Genomic DNA, 27,857 nt, shown 5'->3' on the forward strand with positions numbered 1-27,857 from the left:
AAGAGAACATTTATCACTGGTGAAACTTACAGAGGATGACACGCCTTTTTAAGGAGGCTTTAGATGAGAGATGGAGCACATTGGTGGAGCTCCAGCAGGACTTCCAGGTGAGTGAGTGAGCACTGAGCGAACCCGGTGTCTTCCACTGCTGAGAAAGGCTGGTCATCTTGTCTGATTAATTCAATTATGTTGCAGGTTATTAGCTTAGCCTTCGGACTGTCACGCACATACGGGCGAGTGTCAACATGCCTGCGTTAGCTGCCAATTGACGGATGATCAAACTGTGAGCCTCGAAAACTCGCCATACTCCGTCATGTGTTTGTTCTTCAAATGCCGTATTAAATGAAAGCGTTTTAACGTGCTACCCCGACAAGATAGTTTTTGTGGCATGTGTTTGTAGTTTAAGTTCCACACGGCTGTTTCCACATGATGTTTTTGTTTTGGCACGCCCGCGCACCGTGAAGACGTTATGCCCAAGACGTTAGCTAGTGCAAGACACTACACTTGCACACATGGATCGCTCCAGGCAGCAATAGTATGAGCCTCAGGTGATCGGCTTTTGTGATCGGCGTTGAAAGGCTTTTATCGGTCTATGCTGATCAGGTAGTTTTTCATGGAAATTGGCAGATACTGAACGGTGTTCAATTGATCGGATCATCCCTAGTTATGTATACTGTGGTGTAATATCTGTGTGTGTGACATCAGTGACATCAGCTAGCAGTGTGGAGCGTGCCAGTGAATGCCGTGAGTTGTGGCTGACAGCAGCTCCTGTGTGAATGTTCACTGCGCCATTGCAGTACTATTCTACTACACAGACCACTAAGTGTCAGGAACGTTACTTTGATGAGACAATAGCCAACAAGTATACTGTTAATGCTAACGTGTGAGTCTGTGTAATGTCGCATTCATGTCTAAGACGTCTTATTTTCTATTATTGTCTACTATATTGGGTAATACAAGTGTAAAAGTGACTATAGGAGTGTTATTTGTGTATCTAAAAACGCTCTAATAATGCTAAAAAAAAATTGTTTTCTATGCTCTAACTACGAAATTATTCCATTTGTAAACAAGAAATCCTATTTGGAGGAAATGTACTTATTGCAGTCGGGTCTGGAACCAATTAACTGCGATAAATAAGGGATGACTGTACATGGGGGGTGCCCACAGCTGCTCCTGAGCATACATTTTTACTCGGGCTGTCAAATGATTAAACATTGAAATCAGATTAATCACAGTTTTTAAAGGAATTAATGATGATTAATCACCAATAGCAACTAGATTACATGTATTTGTATGTATTAACCGCTCCAAATGAACTGAATGTCAATCCAGCTAAAATATACCACGCAAGTCTAAAAATCTATTTGTCTAACACTAGTCTCTTTGATAGTAGCAGAACATTTGAATCACACTTTAAACCGTGTTATTATGAGCAATGAGGGGTTGCGTTCAAAGACATCACGTAATTTAAGGTCAACGTACTTGTTTTCAATGTATTTTCCAGCATACTTAAATGTACCAAATTGTACACCCCGATTAAGAGTTACAAAGTGAGTGATAAGAATATCCGCTTCATGTTTTTCTTTATCTTCCAGTTTATTTACACACACACAGACGCATTATAAAGCCGTTTTTATGATGTTCGGAGTGTCCCTGAATGCATCTCGCGTTCTTATAATGACAATGAAGAATCGTTGTTCCCAGGAAGAACGACGTGTGTGAGTTGGAGGTACATACAGTTTATGGTGTTGAAAGTGTACTGTTGTTGATGTGTTCAGATCAGAATGAAGTTATAAAAGAGCGTAGACTGTGTGTGACTGTGTGGGGACGCTCTACTGTTCTTCTGTTTGCCGTCATAACAGAGCGGAGTGCTTGCTCTGGTGCGCATGCGTTAATTACACGAAAAAACTTAACGAAATTAATGAAATAAATTAGTTTGTGCCGTTAACGCATTATTTTTACATAGAATGTCTTTGTTTTTGTTATAAATACCCTATTTTGATACAAAATAAGCCCAATTTGTGTTAATAAAGAATATCAAATGACTTGTGTGACCTATACTTACTACGCACGAATAAAATCACCCGCTTCAGTTGCTCAAAAGGAGCCGAGGTGAAGTGTGGGGATGATCTTCAACATCAACCGACTTACTGGCTCCTAATGGCTCCTAAAAAAAAAGATTATCCAACATGTGGAAGTATTTGGAAAAGGTTAAAGATGAGGCCAAGAAAGGAAAGTGCAACTTGTGTCAGCAGCGTCATACCTATCACGCGACAACAACCAACACGGCGTATCATTTAAAAACAGGTAAGGCTGCTACGCCATCTTCATTTGATACCCCGACTATGGATTTTAATCCAAGAAATTAGGCTGCTAGCTCAGAGTTTTTGGCAAGTTGTGGTTTTTCAAGCCATGTTTAATCTTATATTTTATGTATGCACTTTTCTGTGTGAGATGCCCACTTGCCGACAGCGACGTGTTTTGGTTTTGTTGATTTTACTTCCCGTGTCACTAAACAAATAAAGGTACTGTTGTTGCACACCTACCATGTTTACTTGTTTATCTGAATGCTTTAGCCTTTTTCTTTGAGGTGGAAAAAGTCACAAATGAGATTTGTTCATCTGTAGGGTCGACTATGGCGCTCGAACATTAAAATAGTCGCCTAAAAAATACGATTTTGCCAATATATTCTCAAACACGCCAGCGGACAAAATGGAATGACTTTGATTCGACTATGAAATTCTACACAGTAGTTCAATGGAAAACATGAAAGATCATTTTCCTTCTCTGCAGATATGCACTCTCAAAGTGTCCAGTCTACTAGAGTGCCATTCCACTATTCTTCATTTTCCCTCCGAATCCCCTATCATAAAGCATCCAAATGTCATAGTGTTGATTTTTGCCAGCAGCTGACATGCTGTGGCTTTTCAAAGGCTGCCAGAGTACACACGCCTGCAGGATACTACAGAATCTGGAGCAACTCTGTCTTGACACAGTGCACGCCCAACCCCCGCAGGTTGGCTAGGGGAAAAAAAAAAAAGGTGATGTGTTCAAACTGTCAGATCTATTGATTTACTATCGGAAGGCCAGGAAAGGTCCAGAGCAGGGCATGTACAGCTCGGCGCCTCTGTGTGGAGGTAATAGTTTACAGCAGGCCTGTGTCTACTGAGGCTCCAGATACAAATATACCCCAGACTCCCAGGGAGATGTGCAGGCGCGGTGAATTCGACATTGAGCAAAGTTTAATTCCTGGTGGTGGCTCAAGAAGGAGAAGGGTGGAATAAAAACAAAAAAAAAAACAGTGGATGCTGCAGTCACTCAGGAGCGTGTTGGTTGGTTTGTGTGTGTGTAAACGTTGTGTTCAATAGCAGAGTTTCATGAAATATGCATGAAGCTTGTTTGAAACCAACCCCTCTTCTTATAGGCCAGTAGCCTAGCAAGGTCTTTTGACACACTCTCACTCAGATACCCTATGGGACATCCTGCTCACCTTGCTTCTGTCAGAGGGCAAAAGACAGTAAGGCTACATCGAATACAGGAGAAGCAAACTTCACTGATGGTGCAGGCTGCACACACAGCACAACACAACTGATGGTCCCAAGCCCATTAATAAGGCAAGAAATTCCACTAAGCTAACTACAGTAACCCTGACAAGGCACACCTGTGAAGTGAAAACCATTTTGAGCTCATGAAGCTCATTGAGAAGAACACCAAGGGTTTGCAGCGCTATCAAAAAAGCAAAGGGTGGCTACTTTGAGGAATCTAAAATATAAGACATACTTAGAGTTATTTCACATTTTTTTACATAATTAGTACATAATCCCACGTGTGTTCATTCATAGTTTTGAGAATCTACAATTAAAATAGTCATGAAAACGCATTGAATGAGAAAGTGTGTCCACACTTTTGGCCTGTTTCCATTGTACTTTTCTTAAAAGTAATGGTAAAATCTTGTCTCGTTCTCGTAGACCCAATCTCATGTATCGTCTCGTCTTGTGACACCCTTAGTCGGTCATAATCTATAAATATGTGATAATACAGAATGAAATGTACATATTTGCAGTACTTCAAGGGAGTCCAAATTTATTTCCAGCAAGGGCCACACAGTGAAAAATGGAAGGATTGCAACTTTGCCACTTTGATATTTTGTAAAGCAACACATGTAGGTATGCTAAGAAGTTAGATATATTTCAAGAAAATACTGCATCTCAGCTTTGCCATTTTGGTGAAAAAGCCTTTTATTAATATCAACTTCACTCTTTGCCCTTTTCCCCCATTTTTCCTGTTGTTTTGTTTTTATTTTCCAAAAATGTTAACTTTCTTCTCCAAATAATCTTTTTGTTGTCATAGTATAATGACTTTATTCCCGTAATATTGTAACTTTCTTCCTACCCCAGTTTTCCAGAAATGACAACTCTATTTTGTTTTGTTTCTCATAATATTGTGACGTTAAGAAAACAACAGGGCATGTTTTCTTTAATATTTCAACTTTATGCTACTAAAATGGCATTATTTTTGCTCGTAATATTACGAGTTTATTCTCATAAAATTGCTACTTTTTCCCCAACTATTTCAGCTTTCTACTTGTAAATTTTCATATACTATGACTTTGTTCACATAATATTTTGACTTTATTCCCGTAATATTGTAACTTTTTCTGTAAACAAATTTTCCAAAAATTACAAGCTTATTCATTGTTTTGTTTGTTTCTGATAATATTAAGACTTTAAAAAAACATCTTTTTTCTTTAATATTTCAACTTTATGTCACTGTAATGACGTTATTTTTCCTCATAATATTCCCATGTTATCCGCATAAAATTATGACTTTTTCTCCTTAGATTACAACTTTTTTTCTCTTATTATTTGGACTTTAATCTTGTAAAATTACTGCTGATTTTTCCATTTTTGCTCTTGTTGATTATTATTATTATTATTATTATTATTATTATTATTATTATTATTATTTTGTTTTCTTGTTAAATGATATATTTAGAATGTGTCACACTGCTATTATGTGTGACTATGTGTGACTGTTTCAATGCAGTATTGTCATTGTGATCACTATCATAGTTCATCATTTCATGACTATTATGTGTGATTGTAATTGACAGCGTTATCATTGTGGTTGTTGATATTGTTTTGTCCTTTGTCCTTAAGTCCTTGTTCGTCTTGATAGTTGTCACAGACATTTATTTGCTGATGTCGTTCTGTATGTTTCTGTTGTTCTGTTCTTGTTGTCACAATTGTTGTTGTTGCTGCTGTTGTCCTTGTCTCTTGTCTCTCTTTTTTTTCTCTTCTTCTCTGTCCCCTCCTGCTCCGGTCCGGTCGCTCCAAATTTGCTTTATAACAAGCATCAAAGTCAATTAAAATTTGTATAACAGGGGAAGTGTATATCACACTTCTCCCTGGCAGAGTAAATCTGTTGAGCACTTGACGGCATTTAGATCTACAATTCTATCTGCTTTAAAGGCTGGACAGGACAGGGGTAAAAAAAAAAAAAAAAAAAAAAAATGTGTCACACTTTGGACACCCCTGGTCTATTAGAACTTATTTGATTTATATATTTATGACTCTCCCTCCTTGCTCATTCTTTTCAAGCATCATATTGAATGACAATAAATGAACCTTGACCTCTATGTAAAGAAAATAAGATGAGAAGTATTCCAGCTTGCACAGGTGGAAGCAGGACTGGAGACAGGAGGTAGGAGGAGGAGATGCATGACTTCTCCCCCAAAACAGCTTCAATACCTTTGTGAAAAAGTGTCCCAGTTTGAGTATTAAAATAAACTTAGGCCAGTGGTTCTCAATTATTTTCTGTCGGGCCCCCCCTTGGGGCCAGAATTGAAATACTATTGAGAACCTCATTATATTTATGTAATGATCTATCGGTACAAACCACTGTATGGTTTGCTGGCACCGGCATTCTGCATACAATCACATGATTATCAAAGTCGATGAGTAAATAAGAGCTGAGATAACATCTGCAACAACTTCAAGCAATTTCCAAGTATGTTTTCGTCAAGTTTTAGTCAAGTATGTTTTAGTTGCTTATATCATATGTAGGAGTTTTATTTGCAAGTGTCCATTTCCATTCCACTTTCCCTCGAGGTACTGCTGGGGTCAGCAAGTAGCTGCTGCCTTTGGGGCGTGCAATATAAAACCTCTAATGCTAATGCTAATCGCTAGCGCGCATATGGGATTTCCAATGTAAATTAGCATCAAGCTACCACATATTCCGTTGCTGTTGAATGCCACAGAGAAATGATTTGTCTCCTATGAAAGTCATAATCGGCATGCTTTAGAAACCAAGTGTTAGCGGGAGCAGAACAACACTGATAGAGGAAGTCCCTCCTGCCCCTTGGGCCCTCCTGACCCCTTGCCCCGCCCCCTTTATTTGAGAAGCAATGCCTTAGGCCATCTTCAACAAACTCTCTGCAGATTCTCCCTTCTTCCTACATGAATGGCTAGTTATTTCATTATATATCATTAAGTACAAATTGTGCATTATTAATAACCATTTTGTTGGCTGCAGTCTTGATGTGTGTGTGTGTGTGTGTGTGTGTGCGTGTGTGTGTAGGCATCTTTGTCATTTTGGTTTTTAAGTTACAGCCACTTTGTAATTAAGAACGCAGTTTGCAGCTGTGCTAATGAACAACAAACTCCGTCAAGCAGAACAAACAAGCAAAAAACAAACTTAACACACACACACACACACACACACACACACGCACAGACACGCACAGAGTCTCACCGGGAGAGCAGTCCATCTGTTTGCTAAGGGACTCTGGGTTTTTCCAGTCTAGAAAGAAGGCCACACGCACACACCACCAGTGACAATGCAGACATGACATCATATTTTTCTGTCTCTGCAAAGGGTTTGCGCTAAATGTATTGCTGGAGCTGCGCACGCTCTGTGAAACAAGCACGCTATGCGTGTGTGTGCTTGTGCGTCCTTGTCTATCATTTCAATCAAAAGGCATCTTTTATTTGCATTCATCTGTGCCTCTGCTGTGACTGTTTATCTGCAACTATTCCAGCTTTTGTTTGGCTGCCATGCCCTGTGAGCAGTGTTTAATTCTCCCCCTTTCTCACGGGAGGCACGTGCGGGGAGGTGAGGGGGTTTGGGGGCTGTGGGGGTGGGGATAGACAGCGGAGGACACAGCAAAGACACTTCATTAATCAATCAACCAGCTTTGAAAATTTACCTAATTAAGGACTAATTACAGATCTGGGCACCTTGCCAGCTGGCGTCCAGATCCGCCTCCTCCGATGCGACCCTAGTACCGCCCCAGATGACACTGAAGGTAAACACCCCTCCCTGCTATGCGCCCCCTTTTTTATTAGTCTAGCCACCCAAGCAGAAGCAGATAAGGCTCACACGAGGCTCCTGTCGCCTGCCTCACGTTGCACGTCGCTCGTCTTTTTCTTACCGGGAAAAGGTCGGTGGTCTTCACAGGGGCATCCAGGCTGTCTGCAGGAGCCATCTCCTCCGTTCCATTCTTGGCATGGTCCCGCCAGCTCCCTCGGCGAGACATGCTGGCACGCCAGGCACGCTGGATACTGCACATATAAACATGAGGCAAGTTTGAGTGATGGTGAAGCAAACAAAATGACAACAACTGACATGCAAGAAGCTCACATTTCAGCAGGCATTTTTATTCGAATACCTGTAGTATAGTGTAACTCCTGAAGGGAAAATGCTACAGAAATGAAACTTTAGAGTAGTCAGGGTACAGCATATATCACAGTATTGATTTACTATCCACTGAAAATGATCCAAAACAAATCCACGATTGCCTAAATGAGGGGTGTCCAAACTTTTTCCAGTGAGGGCCACGTAGTGAAAAATGAAAGGATGCAACTTTGCTACTTTGATATTTTGTATATGCTAAGAAGTTATGTGTATTTCAACAAAAAAACTGCAACACAACTTTGTGGCATCGGTGAAAACGACTTTTATTAGCGTCAATTTCACTCTGTGCTCTTTTTTCCCCATTTTTATTGCTGGTTTTTCTTGCATTTTCCAAATAGTTTAAGTTTTCTTTGAGTAAATTTTCTCCTCGTAATTATGACTTTATTTTATTCCTGTAGTATTCTGACTGTTTCCCCAACTTCATTTTTCAAAAATGACAACTTGTTTCTCATAATATTACGACTTAAAAAAAATAAAGTCTATTTTATTGAACATTTCAGGTCTATGCTACTAAAATGATACATTTTTCCTTATAATATTATGTGACTTTTTTGTAAATGCAGCCCAGGGGACATTTGCAACCTTCAGCTGTTTTTTTTCTTGGCCCGTGGCACATTCTAAAAATATAATTTAACAAGAAAACAAAAAAAAAAACAACAACAACAGCAAAATCAGCAGTAATTTGACGAGAATAAAGTCAAAGTATGAAGGGAATAAAGTCATAATTACAAGAAGAACATTTACAGGAAGAAAGATTCAATTGTTGGAATTTTTTTATTTTTATTTTTTTTTTAAAGCAACAGCAGAAATGGAAAACCAATCAGTAATTTTTCAAGAATAAAGTCAAAATATTAAAAGAAAAGTTGTATTCTAACAAGAAAAAAATTCACAATTTTCCGAGAATAAACTTGTAATATTATGAGGAAAAATAATGTCATTTTAGTAGCATAGAGTTGAAATATTAAAGAAAAAAATCATTATTTTTTAAAAGTTGTAATATAAGAATAAAGTTGTAATTTTGGGAAAATGAGGTTGGGGGGAAAACATCATAATATTATAAGACCAAAGTCAAGATTTTATGGGAATACAGTGAAAATTGCAAGAAAAAATTTACATAAAGAAAGTTGAAATTGGAAAATTTTAAAAAGGAACAAAACATTAACGGAAAAACCAGTAGTAATTTTACAGGAACAAAGTAAAAATATAAAGATAAAAAAAAAACTATTTTTTTAAGAATAAAGGTAAACATTTACAAGAGTTAACTTGTAATATTATGAAAAAAAATGTACTTTTAGTAGCATAGAGTTTAAATATTAAAGAAAACAGTCGTAATATAAGAAATAAACAATACAATGAATAAAGTTGTAATTTTGAAAAACTAGGTTGAGGAAGAAGTCATAATACTATGGAAATAAAGTCAGAATCTTCTGACAATAAAGTCAGAATTACGAGAAGAAAATTGACTAGAAGAAAGTTGAAATATTTGGATAACGCAAGAAAAAACAACAGGAAAAAATATGAAAAAAGAGCAAATAGTGAAGTTGACACTAATATGCTTTCTCACCTATATGACAAAGCTGAGATGCATTTTTTTCTTGAAATATATATAACGTCTTAGCATATCTACATGTGTTGCTTTACAAAATATCAAAGTGGAAAAGTTGTATCCTTCCATTTTTCACTGTGTGGCCCTTGATAGAAAAAGTTTGGACCCCCCTGATGTACTGTAAATATGTACATTTTATTCTGTATTATCACATATTCATAAATTATGACCAAATAAGGGTGTCACAAGATGAGACGATACATGAGATTGGGTCTACGGGAACGAGACAAGATTTTACTTTTACTTTTAAGAAAAGTACAATAGAAAAATATTTAAAAAATATGACAATATATTGCAATTTACTAATATAATTAGTACACAGTCTAATATACTATAATTAGCACACTAATCAGTCTGTGTGTATGCTACAGGCCCTGCCTTCACCCACCGGGACAAAAAGACTGTATGATTGGCAAAAGGGCTCACTCCGTTCATGCCGTTGTTCTATGGAACAAACATACCAAGGTGCTGCAACCAATGCACAGAAGAGTGAACTCCCTACCTGCCTGTTTGGAGGCAGGAGACGCATGCACATGGCGATATATTGAGGCTGGCAAAATGATCCAGTTCAAGTGAATTAATTGATTGAATTATCACCATCCCTGGGCTAGTGCCCACGAGACCCGCGAGATCTTGTTACACGGGATCTTGTAACACCCCTGTTACCGACTGAGATATGTGTTCTGTGAAAAAAATGGCCTGTCTTTGGAGGACAAATAGTTTTCCTATTGTTTGGCTAAAAATCCACTAATTTGTGAATGCTGAATGGACAGTAAAGCCTCGGTCACAACCGGTCGCAGGGGCTCCTACGGCCAGTCTACGTGCAAAAAATTTCGAGCCGTAGACTGGCAGAGAGGTTCTTTGTCGTGTCAAACAAACTCTACGGGTGCTGATGTTTTTTATCAGGTTGCAAGACAAACTTACGCACGTCGTACGTCATCGTGCGTTTGTCTTTCGTGCGTTTTGCCGGGGTCAGGTTTGGGCAACATGTCTTTTTTTTCACATGCCGCACTTGCAGACTCCGCACTTGTGTCGTGTCCCACACGTGCGCCCCACATTCGGAATTAGTGCGGCCAACACACGTTCAGATATTTCTTACATGCGTGTAAGACGGCCCTGCGTTGCTCGTAGGCCGAGAGTCCATCAATTGCACAAAGACTCTCCAATATATTACATATAATACGAGTGCTTATTGACCATTTACGTTAATAAATTGAAAAAAATAAAACTGAATTTCACGGCACGTGATGTTGCAGAAGCTCCGTCCTAAAAAATTGCGAGTATGTAGGTCTCATGCATGAGCAGAACCAATCATGTTTCCGGTACAGATCATACGTCATTGGTATGGATAATGGACAGCTTGCGCGTAGTTCTTACAACCTTCATACGAAGCCCGCATGGAACGCGAGGTCAGCACTTTTCTTGACGGACGTTGGTCTGAGAACTTACATGCTTTGGCTGTACAAATGAAGCGACAGTCGTACGTACGATTTCGTGCGTGGTAAGCACGTTTGACTTACAGGTTGTACGTTGGGTGGGTGTGCGGTGATCTTACGCCTTCATGGTCACCACAACTACGTTCTCCATGAGCAGGGATCCACTGTATATGTATCGTCTGCCTTTAGAGTATGTTGAGAATGTTCTGACCTTCCCCCACCTATTTCGCCCACCCCTCCGAGAGAGTGCCGCTCCTCACTTTCGTTCATCCCCCAAGTGGCCCCCAACCTTGAGGTCCAGTGCGGGGTGTCGCATCAATTACTCGATGGAGAAACACATTCACCTCCGCCGCAGCAGAGACAGCTGAACCAAATGGAACAAATTGAATCAAGAAGCAGAAATCCAAGCTCTCCAAAGCAATACCCTTCCTTCTTTTCTTTCCTCTTTCCCCATTTTCTCCACTTTTCCACTTCCTTCCATTCCCTCTTGATCCACTGCTTTCCCTGGAAGTCTCCCTCAGCTCGCTGCGTCCCAATCATATTAACTCTACACAGAAACAATGGCTTTCTCTTTCTAATCTCCACTTTCACGGAAGGAAAAGCCCGAGGCGTGAGCTGTTTTACCCCGCTACACCTCAAAAAGCGACTCTATGCTGTCGTCACTCTGCAGTCTGCCGACAGACTCTCACTGAGCAGGAGGCTTAACTCAATTCAAAGCAGCACCTGCACGTGCAGGCTGATTAAACGCGGATATCATGAGAAACAACAAAGAAAAGAGGGTAATCACATTTAAAAAAGCCACAGGTGAGACTCACACAATAGCCTTGATTTCCAGTTGCTGCTGCTGCTGCTGTTGTTGTTGTTGCTGTTGTTGCCCGCGGCGGTGAGACCTGTTGTCAGGCTCCCCCTCACTCCTTTGGGGGTGGCTTCAAGAAGGAGCGCATGAAAAGGTAAGTGACGGGAAGATGACAGTTAAAAACATTTGGCGTGTGACAAAAAGGCACTGCTTGGTAAGCATTTGTTTTGGTTCATGGTTTAGCAAAAATATATCAATTCATAGCGACTCTAAAAAATGTCCATAGGTATGAATGTGAGTGTGAATGGTTGTTTGTCTATATGTGCCCTGCCACTGGCTGGCGACCAGTCCAGGGTGTACCCCGCCTCTCGCCCGAATTCAGCTGGGATAGGCTCCAGCATACCCACGACCCTAGTGAGGATAAGCGGCATAGAAAATTGATGGATGGATGGATATTAATTCATAAATTATGCTGTTTCCTGGTTGAATACAGCCTATTAGTAAAACAAAAGTATGCATATTTAATGACATTTTGCCTACATGAAGCATTTTGAAGTATAAAAATGGCTAATTGAACAAAAATACAAATATAAGGCATAAAGACACTGCGATTTGCAGTATTTTACACTGGTCACTAGGTGTCAGTAGATGAAACATACAAGTGCCAGGCTTGATCACCAGAACAACAGGCTTTTATTGCAGATTTCAATTATCTCACAACAGGTACAATAATAATAACATAATAATCATCATCATCATAAAATGTGCTACTGTTGTGACCGTATTCCAGCTAAAACTCAACCCTGAAGCCCCAACGTCAGTTCCTGTCCACACATTTGGGACACATTTATTGCAACACACATGAGCACGAGTTTTATTTATGTCTTAAATGGCTTATTTTCTCTGATTATGTCAACTATATTGGGTAATAGCAGTGTAAAGGTGACTATAGGGGTGTTATTTCATGTCTAGAGGGCTCTAATAATGTTTTAAAAAATATTTAGAAGGTTGTAAAAAAAAATGTAAAAAAAATATATATTTTAAAGAAATTCAAAAAAATATATATTTTAAATACTATAAAGTAAATATTAAAAAATATATATATAAAATGAATTCATTCATTCCTACAGCCATTCATTTTCATTTTCAATGAGCTTCTCAGTAGGGTCACAGATGTATGCTGGAGCCTATCCCAGCTAACTTCGGGCAAGATACACCCTGGACTGGTCGCCAGCCAATGGCAGGGCACATATAGACAAACAACCATTCACACTCACATTCAAACTTATCGACAATTTAGAGTCGTTAATCAACCTAACATACAAGTTTTTGGTTTGTTTGGGTACCCGCAGAAAACCAGCGCACGCACGGGGAGAACATGCAAGCTCCACACTGAGATGTCCAACAGAGATTCGAACCCAGTATGGCCAACATCCTAACCACTAGGCCACCGTGTGCCCCTAAAATATAAAACAATTTGTAAAAAAGAAGCTCATAAACAGGTTTTCTATGCTCTAACGACAAAACTGTTTCGAAATAAGGAATCCTACTTTGTGGAAATTCTCCTCTCACAGTCGGGTCTGGGACCACTAAACCGCCATAAACGAGGATTGCTGAGGGTAAACAAAGTCAAATAATGAATAATAAATATGTGAAACTGTCCGATATACCGTTTCATCTCCATGAGGGAGATTGTGTAACATCTGGTAAATGCATTCTTCCACTCATGTTTTTTTCCCCCACTTCCCTCGGTGCTCCTTTTGAAATAAAAGCCAAATAAAAAGCTAAACACACACACCAATCCTAAACTTTAATCCTTCACACCTAATTTATGACAGTGGTTCACATTGTGCAATCTTAAGAGACATATTTTTCCTGGAAATTTGAGCACAATCAGGTACAGACTATAACATCTCAGAGGCGAGTGATTTTAGATGTTCCACGATGTGCTGTATATGCAAAGTCTTACCTCTCCGCCTTCGGAACCGTTTGCGCTCCACTGTGATTGCAGTAGCGGTGATACCTCTTCACTTCTTCCTGCACAGAGCAAAAAATAAAATAAAATAAACAAAATGAATAATGAATTCATCTTAATTCACTACAAAACTCAGGCATGTGCAGGAAGTGGGTAACTAGGAAGGATTTTTTTGGGCCTCGGCAAAAGTCTGGAGGTCTGTGCTCAACTGTGAACCATACTAGTTTGTATTTCTGCCTATTGGTCACAAGATTGTACTTCTGGCTCTGTTCACACGAATGTGAACGATCCAGGCATAACCGTGTGTGTGTGCGTGCTCTGCAGGCGTCAAGCAGCCAAACAGTGGCTTTAGTCCAGGTGACGCTGCCATGCAGCTAATTGGGAATGTGCAGATGGACAGAAACGAGCAGCACAGCTCTTGCAAACATATTTGTGTTTGCCAACAAGATGTACACTGTATGATCAATCGGGTCACAATATTGAGTCAACAATAGTGACTCGTTTTCATTGAGGGCCACATGGCAGTTATGGCTGCCTTCATAGGGCCACTTGTAACTGTTGATATATAGGAATATATGATATTATTACACAATTGCCCGTGCATTTGATTATTATAGTTTTACGAACAAAGCAATGGAGCACTTGCTTCGAATTGGTGAAAATGTCAAGGTGGCAAGCAGACATTTAGGGATTTATTTTTGCTGACAAAAAAATGCTTGGAATATCTGATCAGATCATATTAAAGTTTTGAAAAACTGCACGCAGTACAATTTTTCCGTCCAAATGGAAGAATAAATACATTTAAAAAGGAAAAAGATGAAGTCTTTTGCGGGCCACATAAATGAGGCACAAGTGGATTGGATGTTAGGTACTGAGGTGCTCAATTGGGTTCAGGTGGAGAGACCTGCATGGCCACTCCATCACATTGACCTTCATCCCGATCAGCAAGACACTTGTCATCTTGGAGGTGTGTTTGGTTCGTTATTACGTCAAAAATTGTCCCAGTTTTCCAAGGGAGGGGATCATGCTCCGCTTCACAATGTCACAGTACATGTTGGAACTCATGCTTGACTGTTGACAAGACACAGTTATGTTGCGACTCGCTTTTTTTTCAGCCATTGACACAATAATGGGTGTGCGTTGACTCATTTCCAGTGAATAGTGACTCTATACCGCTATACAGACTGCACACTGACTATACCCTAGTTTCATTTCCATGCTTTTGTCCCTTGAGAAGATATACTGTTATAAAAATGGCTACCGGTATATGTACTGTATGTATGTACAGTCACTCCTCGCCACATTGCAGTTTTTAAAAACTATATTAGTGAATAAATCATGCGGTTCTGTTTTGTGGTTGAATGAGGCCTATTATTAGACAAAAATATGCATATTGCAGCAAATGTTACATTTTTTTGCCTAAATGAAGCATTTGCAAGCACAAAAATGGCTAAATGAACTAAAATACAAATAGAATACATCCCTCGCAATATCGCAGTTTGATTATTGCTCCCTCATTATATTGCAGGTTTTCAGAAATTAATTGATTTGATAAATGATTTCTATTATTTGTCAAAACAAATTGAAATACAAGTGATATGTAGTATCCTGGTCACTAGAGGCGGCAGCAATGACACAAGACATTCAGACGTTACCTTGCATTACATTACCTTAACACTGCATGAAGTCAAAAAGTCAGCCATGGCATGTCCCACATGATAGAGTGGGGAAAAAAAAGTTGCCCTCCCATTTAGTGTGGAAGTGGTACGTTTTTGGCTTCTTCAGTTTTAGAAGAAATACATTCGAGGCTAAGTGGTTAGCTCGCTAGCTCGCGGCCGGCCGTCTCGAGTCCCTGCAGAGTTGCAATGTGGTGTAAACAATGAATAATAGGAGTGTGAAGGTGACGACAAGCGCGCTATTTCATGTCTACAGGGCTCTAATAATGTTAAAAAACGTATTTAGAAAGTCATAAAAAGGTTTTATATAAATATTCCATTTATTAACAGTGAATCCTATATTGTGAAAATTTGGGTCTGGAATCAATTAACCGCTATGAAGAAGAAACAACTGTATAAGGCATTCAGAGGATGCTTTCAAAGACCTTGAGATGAAATGTAGTATTCTACACTGATCAATAGGTGTCAGTAAGGTTGCTGTAATGATGGTTGAAACACAAGCACCAGACCTGATCGCCGGAACAACAGGCTTTTATTGCAGGTTTGAATTATCTCACAGCAGGCACAATAATCCCTCATAAAAATCAATAATAAAAACTACTCTTGCGGCCCCCAATGTCACTTCCTGTACGCCTGCTCTAATAATAGACCATAGTCTACCACAAAGCAGCCATCATTTATTAATTAATTAATTTCTGAAAAACGTGATACAGTGAGCGAGCGATATTCGAAACGCCTTCTAAATAAGGAATCCTAATTCACGCAAATTCGCTTCTCACGGTCGGGTCTGGAACCGATTAACCACGATAAACGAGGGATTATTTCCAAATGGCTACATACAGTATGTACTATACACAGCAACCTGTTGTGTTCACTCAGCTGTTAGTTTAAAAGACAGTAATTGTTCAAAGATGAAAAACAAAACCATATTAACAAGCGTGCTAACCGCAGCCTCCAGCCAGATGTTCAATTACCGCTTGACATTCATGATAAAGCGTCTGAAGTATTTTTTTATAACATCAGAATATAGATGAAGATCAAGCACCATCCATTACTAATTCAGCATACCAACAATACATCTCCCTGACAAGATAATAGAATATTTAATTCATACTGCAGTATTTCAAACATGGAATATCACCGGAAGTCAATCTCAGTCTAAGTATTTTTTATTCACATTTTTTTGCAGATGCCATCATTATTATGCAGCATCTGTGTGTTTACAGCTAACCGTAACGTGTAGGTCACTGCGGAGGATAATATAAAAAGTTACAAGTTCCCAGAGTTGCTCGGGAGAATAAGAGACAGCGAAGTATCATCTACAGCTGCAGTAGGTGACAGGAGACCCGCATTACTTGTTTCTTCGGAATTAAATCAATAAGCACAATGTATGATCGCAGCAAGCGTCGATATTAATTCTAACGCTGCCCTGCTGGGCGTGTGTGTGTAAACAACATGATCGCATTATTTTCAATTTCAAAATAAAAGGACGATCAATACCACTGTGCGGCATGGATTTGTAATTTGCTGATTGAAAAATGAGTGGAGGCATTATTAGAATCATTTGCAAGAGAACGGGTTCTAAATGCAGAGATCCATGACCACGGGGATACGTGACAGATGACTTGCTAATCGGACACCACAAAATTTGGGCACCTGACTGAGATCGCATTAAGAAAGAAGGTGACACACACACGCACACACACACACACACACACACATTCATACAAGGGTGTCCAAAGTGCAGCACGAGGGCCATTTGCGGCCAGTAGCTGTTTTTTGGGTTTTTTTTTTAACACATTCTAAAAATTAAATTAAACAGGAAAGTAAAAAAAAAAAGACAACAAAAGACAACAAAAAATATGGAAAAAATAAGAGAATAAAGACAAAATATTAGGACAAAAAAAACATTGTATAAAAGTTGAAATATTAAACACTAAAATATATAATAAAAAAAAGGTGAGAAACATCCATCCTTTTTCTATGCTGCTTCTCCTCATTAGGGTCATGGGGGCATGCTGATCCCAGCTAACTTCGGGCGACAGGCGGGGTACACCCTGGACTGGTCGCCAGCCAATGGCAGGGCACATATAGACAAACAATCGTTCACACTCACATTCATACCTATGGACAATTTAGAGTCTCCAATTAACCTAACATGCATGTTTTTAGAATGTGGGAGGAAACCGGAGTACCCGGAGAAAACCCACACACGCACGGGGAGAACATGCAAACTCCACACAGAAATGCCAAAGGGAGAATCGAACCCAGATCTTCCCGACTGACTCCGGACTGTGTGGCCAACATGCTAACCACTAGACCACCGTGCGGCCAGTTGAGAAACTAAATATAAATATAAAGTTGCAATTTTAGGAACATTAGGTTAGGTAAAAGTTATATTATTACATTAATACAGTCAGAATATTATGAGAATAAATATATTATATTACAAGAAAAAAAGGTACGAGAAGAAAGTAGAAATATTTGTTTAAAAAAAATTGAAAAACACGCAAAAAAGCGTAATGTAAAGAGAAAAAGTTCATATCAATAAAATGGTGGTATTCTCACGGGAAAAAATGTTGTAATTTTACAAGAATAAAGTCGTAACATTATGAGGAAATAAATGTCTTAGAAGCGCAAAGTTGATATTTCAAAGAAAAAAAAGCATTCATTTTTCAAAAGTCATAATATCGTACTGTAGAAAACAAAAATAATAAATGTGCAATTCGTTCGGAAAAATGTTATGAGAATAGAGTCAAAATATTTTGGGATAAAGTCACAATGTTACAAGAAAAAAGAAGTTGAAATATATGCAAAAAATGTGCTTAAAAAAATGAGCGACAAAGTTTTATTGCAAGCAGAAGAAGTTCATATTTATTCGGGATGTACCGATCCGACTGATGGAAGTGACTGATGAAGAGCAGGCTGCACCAGATTAGATGCACATTCAATCTTGTTGGATGTGAACAGTTCATGCAAAAGTCAACACAGATTCGCACTTTAGGTCTCTGAATACTATAGCAGCCTATGCAGAGAGACATTGTTAATGCGTGGTGTCTCCACTGAGGAGAATTTAAAATATTTATGGACATTTGGTCCAATTATTTCTCTGGAGAGTTGAAGAAAACAGCAAATTATCTTTGGTTATGTCGTCTAAATTGACAAATTATCTATAAAATATATTTACAAAACTGGAAGGTGTTTTTTTTTTGGACATTTAAAAAACGGGGCGCATTTTTTTAAGTCTTCTGACAGCAACTTCATATTTTTTTTTTTACTGAGTAAGGTTTTCAATAAGTATCACATTAGAGGCTGAAATTGAATGGAACAGTATGGTTAAATACAAGACACAGGTATGTTAATACACCGTATAGCAGGGGTGTCCAAAGTGCTGCACAGTCTAAAATATTATACAAAAAAAAAAAATTTAAATGGGAAAATCAGCAGTAATTTTACAAAAATGAAATTACAATTTTAACCAAAAAAACCCCAAAAAAGTCGGGATTCTACCAAATTACCATAGTAATATTATAATATTATGAGGGGAAAAAACCTGTGATGAATGAATGAAAACTGAAAAAATAAAAAAAATTTTTAAAAAACCTAAAAACTAATTTTGGTAGCATAAAGTTAAAATATTAAAGAAAAAAAATATTTTTAAAAAATCGTAACATTAAAACAACAAATAAAGTCGTAATTTGGGGCAATTTAGGTTGTGGAAAAGTAATAATGGTACAAGAATTAAGTCAAAACATTATGGGAATAACATCATGAAGACAAGAAAAAAGTTGAAATATTTGGAAAATTTAAAAAATAACAGCAGAAATGAAAAAAAACCAGATGTAATTTTACAAGAACAAAGTCAAAATATTAAGACAAAAAAGCTGTATTCTAACATGAAAAAAACCCTCAATTTTAGGATAATAAGCTTGTAATACTATGATGAGGAATAATCTTTTTAGTAGCATATATTAGCAATATAAAAGAAAAAAAATCTGTTTTTTGTTGCGATATCAAAAACAAACTAAACAACATAAAGTGGTGATTTTTTTAAAAAAAATTGGTTGAGGGGAAAGTTATAATATTCTGCAAATAAAGTCAAAATATTATGGGAATAAAGCCAGAATATTACAAAAAAAATTGTTTATAAAGATTATTTAAGAAGATAGTTGAAAATGTTTGGAAAAATAACAAAAAAAAATATCAAAAATTTGAAAAAAGGGCAAAGTTGATTTAATAACTTTAATAACTTTTTTTAACTAAATATCAAAGTGGCAAAGTTGCATCCTTTCATTGTTCACTATGTGGCCCTCGCTGGAAATAGTTTGGACACCCCTGCTGAGCTGAATACACCAGACACTATATTGGGTACACATGTACAAAGTTGCCTTTACAAAAATAATAATGTTCTGTTTGTATTGATATTCTCAAAAAGGTATTTATGTAACATTTTATGGTGAACAAACAAGTTATTTTGGTTCCCTTTCTAATGCTTCACAACGGGTCCACATGGAACTCTCCGTGTGCAACTTCTGCACCACTGCAAGTGTACCAAATGAAGATGGTGGAAGATGAGTTTAAAATGTTGCAAACAGGTGCGGTGCGTGCAGTGAAGCAGGAAAATATGAGGAGGCGGGAGTGTTCGGGAAGGCGAGGGAGCATATATCTAATGTGGTCGAGGAGCAGCAGAGGAAGAAAGAGACATCCTGGAGTGGAGGAGAGCAAGAACATGATCACACACTTATCAAAATGCAAAATGGAGCACTTGAGACTATTCCCTCTGCTACTATTTACCAGTGGAGAGCGGCTGCGGCTAACATATGGTGAGAGAGGAAGCGAGAGATCTCATACACACGCCCTGTCCTGATCAAAGAGCATACTCACTCAGCGAGATGATACTCTCACCCTTCAAGGCGCGGTAACGAGAGGGAGATGACAATAAACACGGCAGCCGCGAGTGTCTGCCCGCATCCATGCGTGTGTTGCTTTCTTTCAGGGTACTTGTGGTCCATTACTCCACTGAAACTACACAACAAGGATGTATACTCACCAGATACTCCATTAGGTACACATGAGATCCGAGACAAGACATGCATCAAAAATGCTAAGTAAATCATGATTGTTTGGGATATTAGGCTACCATGGATGGCATCAGGCTGGCCCAAGAGTTCATTTCAAAACTTGGGAGGGCCTAGCATTTTGGCAGCAGATTTCTAAAAGTAGCAGAACACTTCTGTTAGGAATGGAATATTTTCCCTCTGCTTTCAAAAAGACATGTTGAAGACTTGTCTCCCCAGATTAGTTTATTCTAAAGGCTGTGAAATGGGTTGAGGAGTATCAAGGACGGTTTGCATTTTAATTCAAACAGAAGTAGATACAAGCAATGGCAATGCCAGCACTGGAGAGAGCAATTAGCAGCCAACAAAGGTTTGGCAAAGTCCAATAGCTCTCCAGAGAGGAACGCTGTTCCGCTTTCTTTTCTGAGTTCTGTCAGGGAGGTGGTGCAATGGGTGCAAACTTCCCTTGTTTCAATGTTAGGATGTTAGGCACGTGTGTGCGCAAGATATCTATGAGAATAGAGTGCGTTTGCATCGGCCACGATGATCGTGCATCTTGTTTCTGCTATCAACATCCATCCATCCATCCATCCATCCATCTTCTATGCCCTATCTATCTATATCCTCACTAGGGTCGCGGGGGTATGCTGGAGCCTATCCCAGCTGACTTTGGGCAAAAAAAATCACAAGGCACATATAGACAAACAACCATTCACACTCACATTCATACCTATGGACAATTTAGAGTCAACAATTAACCTAACATGCATGTTTTTGGAATGTGGGAGGAAACCGGAGTACCCGGAAAAAATCCAGAGAACATGCAAACACCACACAGAGATGCCCAACAGAGATTCGAACCCAGATCTTCTGGATCTCCCGACTGTGTGGCCGACATGCTAACCACTAGGCCACCGTGCGTGCCATCAACACGTCTTGTTCAAAGCAAAGGGAAAATATTCCATTCCTAACACACTTGTCATATGCTGTGGATAACTGCATATTTGTGATTCAGCATTCACAACCTCACAAATTTTTGAATTTTTATCACATTTTTTTGTGGAAAAACCCGCCCGTCTGTGCTTTTTCTCATTTTTTTTGTGGCCACGTAATAATAAAGCGTACAGTACATGCACTTTCTGGTCATGGCACCACATACACAGGAAAGCAGCACGCGACGCACCAGCAGCACATCACTGGCTCACCTGCAATTCTTCAAATGCTAGTTTTTGGTGTGAGTTTTTGTGATTTCTAAGGTTGTATTTCTGCGCTACCATGAAGCCCAAATTCCTTGCACCTTTCTCAGGTTTTTTTGGCAAGAGGTAACAATGACACTGCATAAAAAGTTTGACCTTCTGGATATGTTTAAAATCGCCATTATGAAATAAATGAAAGCACAGTTCCATACAAAAGAAAAAAAGAGAATGAAACTAGAAGCTTAGAGTGAAGTTTAAAGCATCAGCTCGTGCTGTTCCGTACGTGTTTTCGTCATCATCCTACTACACAGCAAATCTCATGATTATCATCATTGTTTCATATCGTTCATTAGGGGTGAATTGTAGCTGATTCTAATCTAATAATTACAACAAACACATTTTGTGGCAAATATTGATTCGAAAGGGGTTTAAAGGGGAAGGAGTGAGCGGGCGTAGCGTACAGTGGTGCCTCGACGCAGCAGCTTGATCCAGGATCGGGGCACCGCCTACGCTCTCATCTCATTGGCTGACTTATACAGCGCGTACGTGAGTTTGTGTGAGAGACAGGCTTCTCCCTTCAACCTCCCTTCCTCTTTGCAGTCGCCCTGAATCTAACTTAAACAATTAAGTTAAGTTACAAATTAAAATTTTGCACACAGCGTTATCGTGTAGTGTGTGTGCGTTTGTCTGTGAGACCAGCTGACTTTTAGACGCTTTGAGTCGCGATGCGACTCAGACTAGTCCTCCTCCTCCTCCTCCTCCTTCCTGCCTCCACTCGCGCTCCTGATCAAGACATCTTGTGAACGGTAGGATTGTTTTTGTTTTTCAGTTTTATTCATTTACAGTAATCTCATTTATTACCTTATTTTATATTGGAATGTTACTCTACTATGTTTATGCTAACGTTTTCTTATATTTTCCCACCATATTTGGTGGACTTTGAATATTTTGAAGGACCAATGGGGTGAGTTTGGGAAGATCTTGGAACGGATTAGGCTATTTACATGTATTTTAGGCTTTGTATAACATAAAAACCTTATAACATAAAGGTTCTCGGAACGGATTATTTACGTTGTACTGTATTCATCATGCCTCTTCGTCCTGGCGCCGTTCTGCTGTACTGTAGCGTTTTTGTATCCTTGTTAAAACATATTGCTCCTGTCATCCTATTTTCCTCCTCCTCCTCCTCAAACCGAAGATCCATTCATTCCGTAATGGCGCCCTACAGCCGCAACTTCTACCTTCCTTCAGCATGTCCAGAAGTCCAACTTTTTGTGCGATGGTTAGCATCCTCCTCTGCCTTCTGGGTGCGACCGCAGGTGCCTCGTCGACATTGCGGGTGTTGTCGGGGATAAAACGTGCAAACACTCACAGCACTTCACAGTCACACTGCTAGCAATCGAATATTTAGGTAAATTTGGCAAGCCGAACGCATTCTGTACTGCACAAGAAGGCACGGAGGAGATTGATTGACAATGGTCTTTCAGTCCCTTAACCATTCAGGACGCAGAACACAATGCGTAGGTACTTCCTTAGCCAATCGGGACGCAGGACACAATGCACGATCATACGCTGTAAAAAAAGGAAAGTACAACAATTTTTTTCTGCGAAAGTTTGCGAAAGGTGAACTGTGATGTAGCGAGGGAACACTGTACATTATTTTTTAAATCAAATAATGGCCCATATTTCCAAAATGTATTTGCATTTACAAAAAATTGGATGTAGTTATTTACAAATGTATTTTTTAAGTGTTTTTTTGCACCTGAAAGTTTCCCACAGCCCTTTTCGGCCCCGCCCACGGACCGGGGCCCGGTGGTTGGGGACTCCTGACTAACAAGATATTGCATTTGGTGTCACGCTTTGCTATTATATGTTGTAGCGTCACCTCAGGATGTGGAGACAAATCGGCTTTAATAGCAATAAGTTTCTAGAAGGGATCTAGAAGTATAAAGAGCAACCAAGAATACATGCAGAAACACAAAGCACTTCAGAACCAGCTGGGTCTATAGACAACTAAGAATGCACGTAATGGGAAACGCCTATTCCGCTTAGAAAGCCTTCTGGAAAAACCTCCAAAAAGAGCCAATTGACATAATGTGACCTGCATATTAACCTTGTTGCAGGTTTTTGGAGGTGTTTTAACAGCGGGCTTTGGAGGCGGAATAGTGGTGTCCCATTACGCATTACTTAGCTGCCTCTTTTCATCTGTTTTCATATCTTTCGAATGCACAAAAAAGAGAAACACGTGTGTTCATGTCTCACATAAGGATCGTGGATGATGGGCAACATTTTTTTTTGAAGTGCAGTGTTTCTTTAAAAACAGTAGAGCACTCCTGTCTTATAGAGCAGTGGTTCTCAACTGGTTTGTCAGCGGGACCCACCATCACCCCTCAATGACAAGCAGTGACCCAAATCTTCTATTTAAAAAGGGACCGTTTGCAACACAACATGAGCCGCAAGGGTGAGACGCTGTCTCCAGCAGATATCTGCAGCTGTGTGTCGAACGGAAGGAAGTCCCCACTCCCCGTCTTTCCCGACCGCTCAAGCTTGACAAAGTTACCCATGAACGTGGCACGCACCTCGTGGCACTGTAGTAAGCAAATGGCACAGACAAGAACGGCAAGTGCATTCACGGACATCAGGTCAGTACATCTTTTTTTTTGTTGTTTTGTCTGGGCAATGACCTGCGACCTATGAGAATCACTGATATATATACCCTACCGATCAAAATCTTAAGACCAGTTGAAAAATTGCTAGAATTTGCATTTTGCAGTTTTGGATCTTAATGAGGTTTTAAGTAGAGCTACAATATGCAAAAACAAGAAGGGGGAGTGAGACAAAAAGCACTTTGAAAAAGTCATTTTTTGAAAACAACAATTAAACTGAAATAGGCTGTTTATCAGCTGGTCAAAAGTTTAAGACCACAGGCTATAAAAGCCAAAATCTGCTCAAAATTTTCATTTTCTGTCAGGCATTCACACTGTTATGCCCTCCTGATGGCTAAAGCTAAGAAGGTTTCTCTTTTTGAACGTGGTTGGATTGTCGAGCTGCATAAGCAAGGCCTCTCGCAGCGTGCCATTGCTGCTGAGGTTGGGTGCAGTAAATCAGTCATTCTTAATTTTTTTAAAGATCCTGACCATTATGAAACAAAAAAGTCAAGTGGTAGACCCGAAAAACGAACCCGTGCTCTGAGCCGGAGGATCCAAATGGCTGTCAATCAAGACACAGGGCGATCTTCGACCCAAATTTAGGCCCTGACTGGTGCCGACTGCAGCGCAATAACCATCAGACGGCATCTGCGGGAAAAGGGTTTAAAAAACAAAAAGTCTTCCTTCAACTCCACAAAACTGCCCGTTTAGAGTTTGCCAGGGAGCATCAAACATGGGACATTGAAAGGTGGAAAAAAGTTTTATTCTCTGATGAGAGACGGTCCAGATGGCTTCCAACGTTACTGGCATGACAAGGAGATCCCACCTGAGATGTTTTCTACCTAGCACAGTGGGGGGGGGGTCCATCATGATCTGGGGTGCTTTTTCATTCAGTGGAACACTGGAGCTTCAGGTGGTGCAGGGTCGTCAAACGGCGGCTGCTTACGTGCAGATGTTGCAGCGGGCATCCCTCATGACTGAGGGCCCTCGTATGTGTGGTAACAGCTGGGGTTTTCAACAGGACAACGCTGCAGTTCACAATGCTCGCTTGACCAAGGACTTCTTCAGGGAGAATAACATCACTCTTTTGGACCATCCTGCATGTTCCCCTCATTTAAATCCCATAGAGAACATTTGGGGATGGATGGCAAGGGAAGTTTATAAAAATGGCCATCAGTTCCAGACAGTTGGTGTTCTTTGTGAAGCCATCTTCACCACTTGGAGCAATGTTCCCACTAGCCTCCTGGAAACACTCACATCAAGCATGCCCAAACCAATTTTTGAAGTGATTAACAAGAACAGTAGAGCTACTCATGACTGAGTCCTTCAGGAATTTTTTTTTTGTTATTTTTTGAGCGATAGTCTTAAACTTTTGATCAGCTGATAAACAGCCTATTCAGTTTAATTGTTGTTTTCAATAAATTAACTTGTCAAACTGGTCTTGAGATTTTGATCAGGAGTGTATATATATATATATATATACTGTATATATATATATATATACTGTATATATATATGTATAAGATCTTTGACTGGCATTTGGTTGAGATATGACAGAGCCTTTTCATCGACATACATACATAAGAATAGCATGGAGGCAGCTCCTGTATCAGATGTTATTATACTGAGATGTGCAGGTGCAAGGACAATAATGCACTTGAGTAACATGCTATCCCCATCATACCCATCCTTTTACTTACAGCATCTGTGTTTCCTGATGATTTGATTTAGAGTGTTGCATGCCGGGACCGGGTTTGAATCACCTCCTTCGGGATCTTGATGAATGACTTCATCATTCCAGCTACAAGTGCTGCGTCAACAATGACACCTGCACGGTGTATTTCACGCTGCAGCCCCCCAACACCACCCATTAAAAAGGTGGCCACCCCTCCCGGTGGCATGCTGCTTAAATAAGCTCTGCGTGAAATGGTTAACAACACCTGCCCTTTAGCCGTAAAAAACTGTGCTGTCTCATTGATTATGGGGTAATAGCTGGACAGATGAATGTGCGTCCCAGTGGGGGGGGGTCTGGGTGATGTGAAGTGGAGAGGGGCAGGTGGGGGTCCATGCCTGAGTGATGAACCTGAATCACTCGCATAGACACCAGCAAGTGGAGCGGCCTCTATATCCAATAAACTGCATTTCTATCTCCTCGCTCGTATTTCACACACCGATTACTGCCTATAGGCCTTTCTCAGGGGCCAGGAAGTGTCCTCCACTCAGGTGAACTCCTTCTGACATGGAGTTAAGCTGCGTCAAATTTGGGAAATGTCATTTTTTTAAAAGATATATACAATAATGAAACTCCACTGTCAGTGGAAATGGATTGGAGCGGATCCCAAAGAGTAAAATGAGAAAGTTTAAAGAGGGCGGCAGGAGCGTGCGTGTGTGCATGTGTGTTGCACCGTGGTACTGTAATATATTGCAGTGCGAGTCAAAAAGCCGTGATGGAACAGTGCGCGCACGGCTCACAAGCTCAATATCCTCAGCCGCCAATAATGCGCAACACTACATCAGTGGCATTAAATATTCAGCAACTCACTGCAAGCAGGTGAACTTGTGCACCTCATAGGAAGCACATGGCATCACATACAAACATATTGCAATATAAATAAGTCATAAACGTTCTGTACTAGATTGCTGCATAATTTTCTGCAGATTACCAGAAAAAATGATCTGATAATCATTGGACTCTTGTGCTACTTTTCTTATAGGGATTTTCAAGCTGTAAAGTGCACCCATTTAAAGCTACCATTTAAAAATAGTGTAAACATACAGATATAATCAAACGCTGACGAGATGTCCACCATGGCAATTTCCCCCAAGCAAACTGAATCCATCCATTTGAAGAGGTCAACTACAGGGGAGACAAAATCCTAAGCAATTAAAGTTGTATGTCAGGTTTGAGTGTGCAAATGGCTCCACTCTTGTTTCCTGCGCTGATACGTCTTATATAGCTTTTATTCTAATCAATGAGCCTCAGTCTGATCAACTTCCTGCTCCCATTAAAAGCCCAGAAAAGTGGATTACATCATTGCTTGTGAGCAGAGAGAGAGAGAGAGAGGAGATTCACCCACCCACTCAAACATTTTTTTATACTGCGTAAATCCAATCCACGCAACAACAAAAAAAAGGGGGGGTCTCACCTGGTTGTTGATGCACAGAGCAAGGTGTCTTCTCTCCCGCGCCCCCTGCACACGCATCCTCGCCTCCTCTCCCGCCGGGTGCATGCCTCTGCAAGGACAACCGCTCAAGTCAGCACACAGTGGAGGTATAATGTGCGTGGAGCGGAGCGCAATGTTGTGACACCAACCTGTGCGTGGAGTTTCTCAGCATGCCTCTCTCTCGCGCGCGCGCTTTCCCTCCTTTCTATCTTTCTGCAGCCAGTCACTGATGAAGTGGACACTTTGCGACGGGAGCAGCCGGAGAGATGACCTGACTTGGTTAGAGGAAGGGGTGGAGGGGAGTGAGTGGAAGGGGGGTGGGGGGGGGGGGGGGATCTCGCAGCCAATCGGATGCTGAGCGTGTGCGCGCGTTTTTATACAGCTTGTCACTGCATGCATTAATGTGCACGCCAAAAGTGCATGGTAAGGCTTTGGAAAAGCACCACAAACGTGCAAAATAGATGAGCACAGAGGCTTGTGACATATGTCTTAATGACATATTATTATGCATCATATAATTGAGGGTTGAATAATGGAGTTGGTATTTCTACGAATAGGTGAAATATGTCCCAGTGATAAAGGGGCAGTCAAGTCCTATAAACAGCTGT

The 27,857-nt window shown here is 40.0% G+C and overlaps 1 protein-coding gene across 1 annotated transcript in view; it reads right to left on the reverse strand.

Annotated features, from left to right (window-relative positions):
- schip1 (schwannomin interacting protein 1) overlaps window positions 1–27,540 on the reverse strand; it is a 369,798-nt gene extending 342,258 nt beyond the window's left edge. The window contains exons 1-5 of the mRNA XM_054793942.1: window positions 27,399–27,540; window positions 27,232–27,319; window positions 13,503–13,570; window positions 11,553–11,663; window positions 7,433–7,562 (exon numbers count right to left, since the gene is read on the reverse strand). Of these exons, the coding sequence (XP_054649917.1) occupies window positions 7,433–7,562; window positions 11,553–11,663; window positions 13,503–13,570; window positions 27,232–27,319; window positions 27,399–27,421 (420 nt within the window). The 5' untranslated portion in view covers window positions 27,422–27,540. The remainder of the gene's footprint in view (window positions 1–7,432; window positions 7,563–11,552; window positions 11,664–13,502; window positions 13,571–27,231; window positions 27,320–27,398) is intronic.
- Between the last annotated feature and the right edge of the window lie 317 nt (window positions 27,541–27,857).

This window comes from Dunckerocampus dactyliophorus, chromosome 12, assembly GCF_027744805.1.
Source record: "Dunckerocampus dactyliophorus isolate RoL2022-P2 chromosome 12, RoL_Ddac_1.1, whole genome shotgun sequence".
NCBI classification, from domain to species: domain Eukaryota; kingdom Metazoa; phylum Chordata; class Actinopteri; order Syngnathiformes; family Syngnathidae; genus Dunckerocampus; species Dunckerocampus dactyliophorus.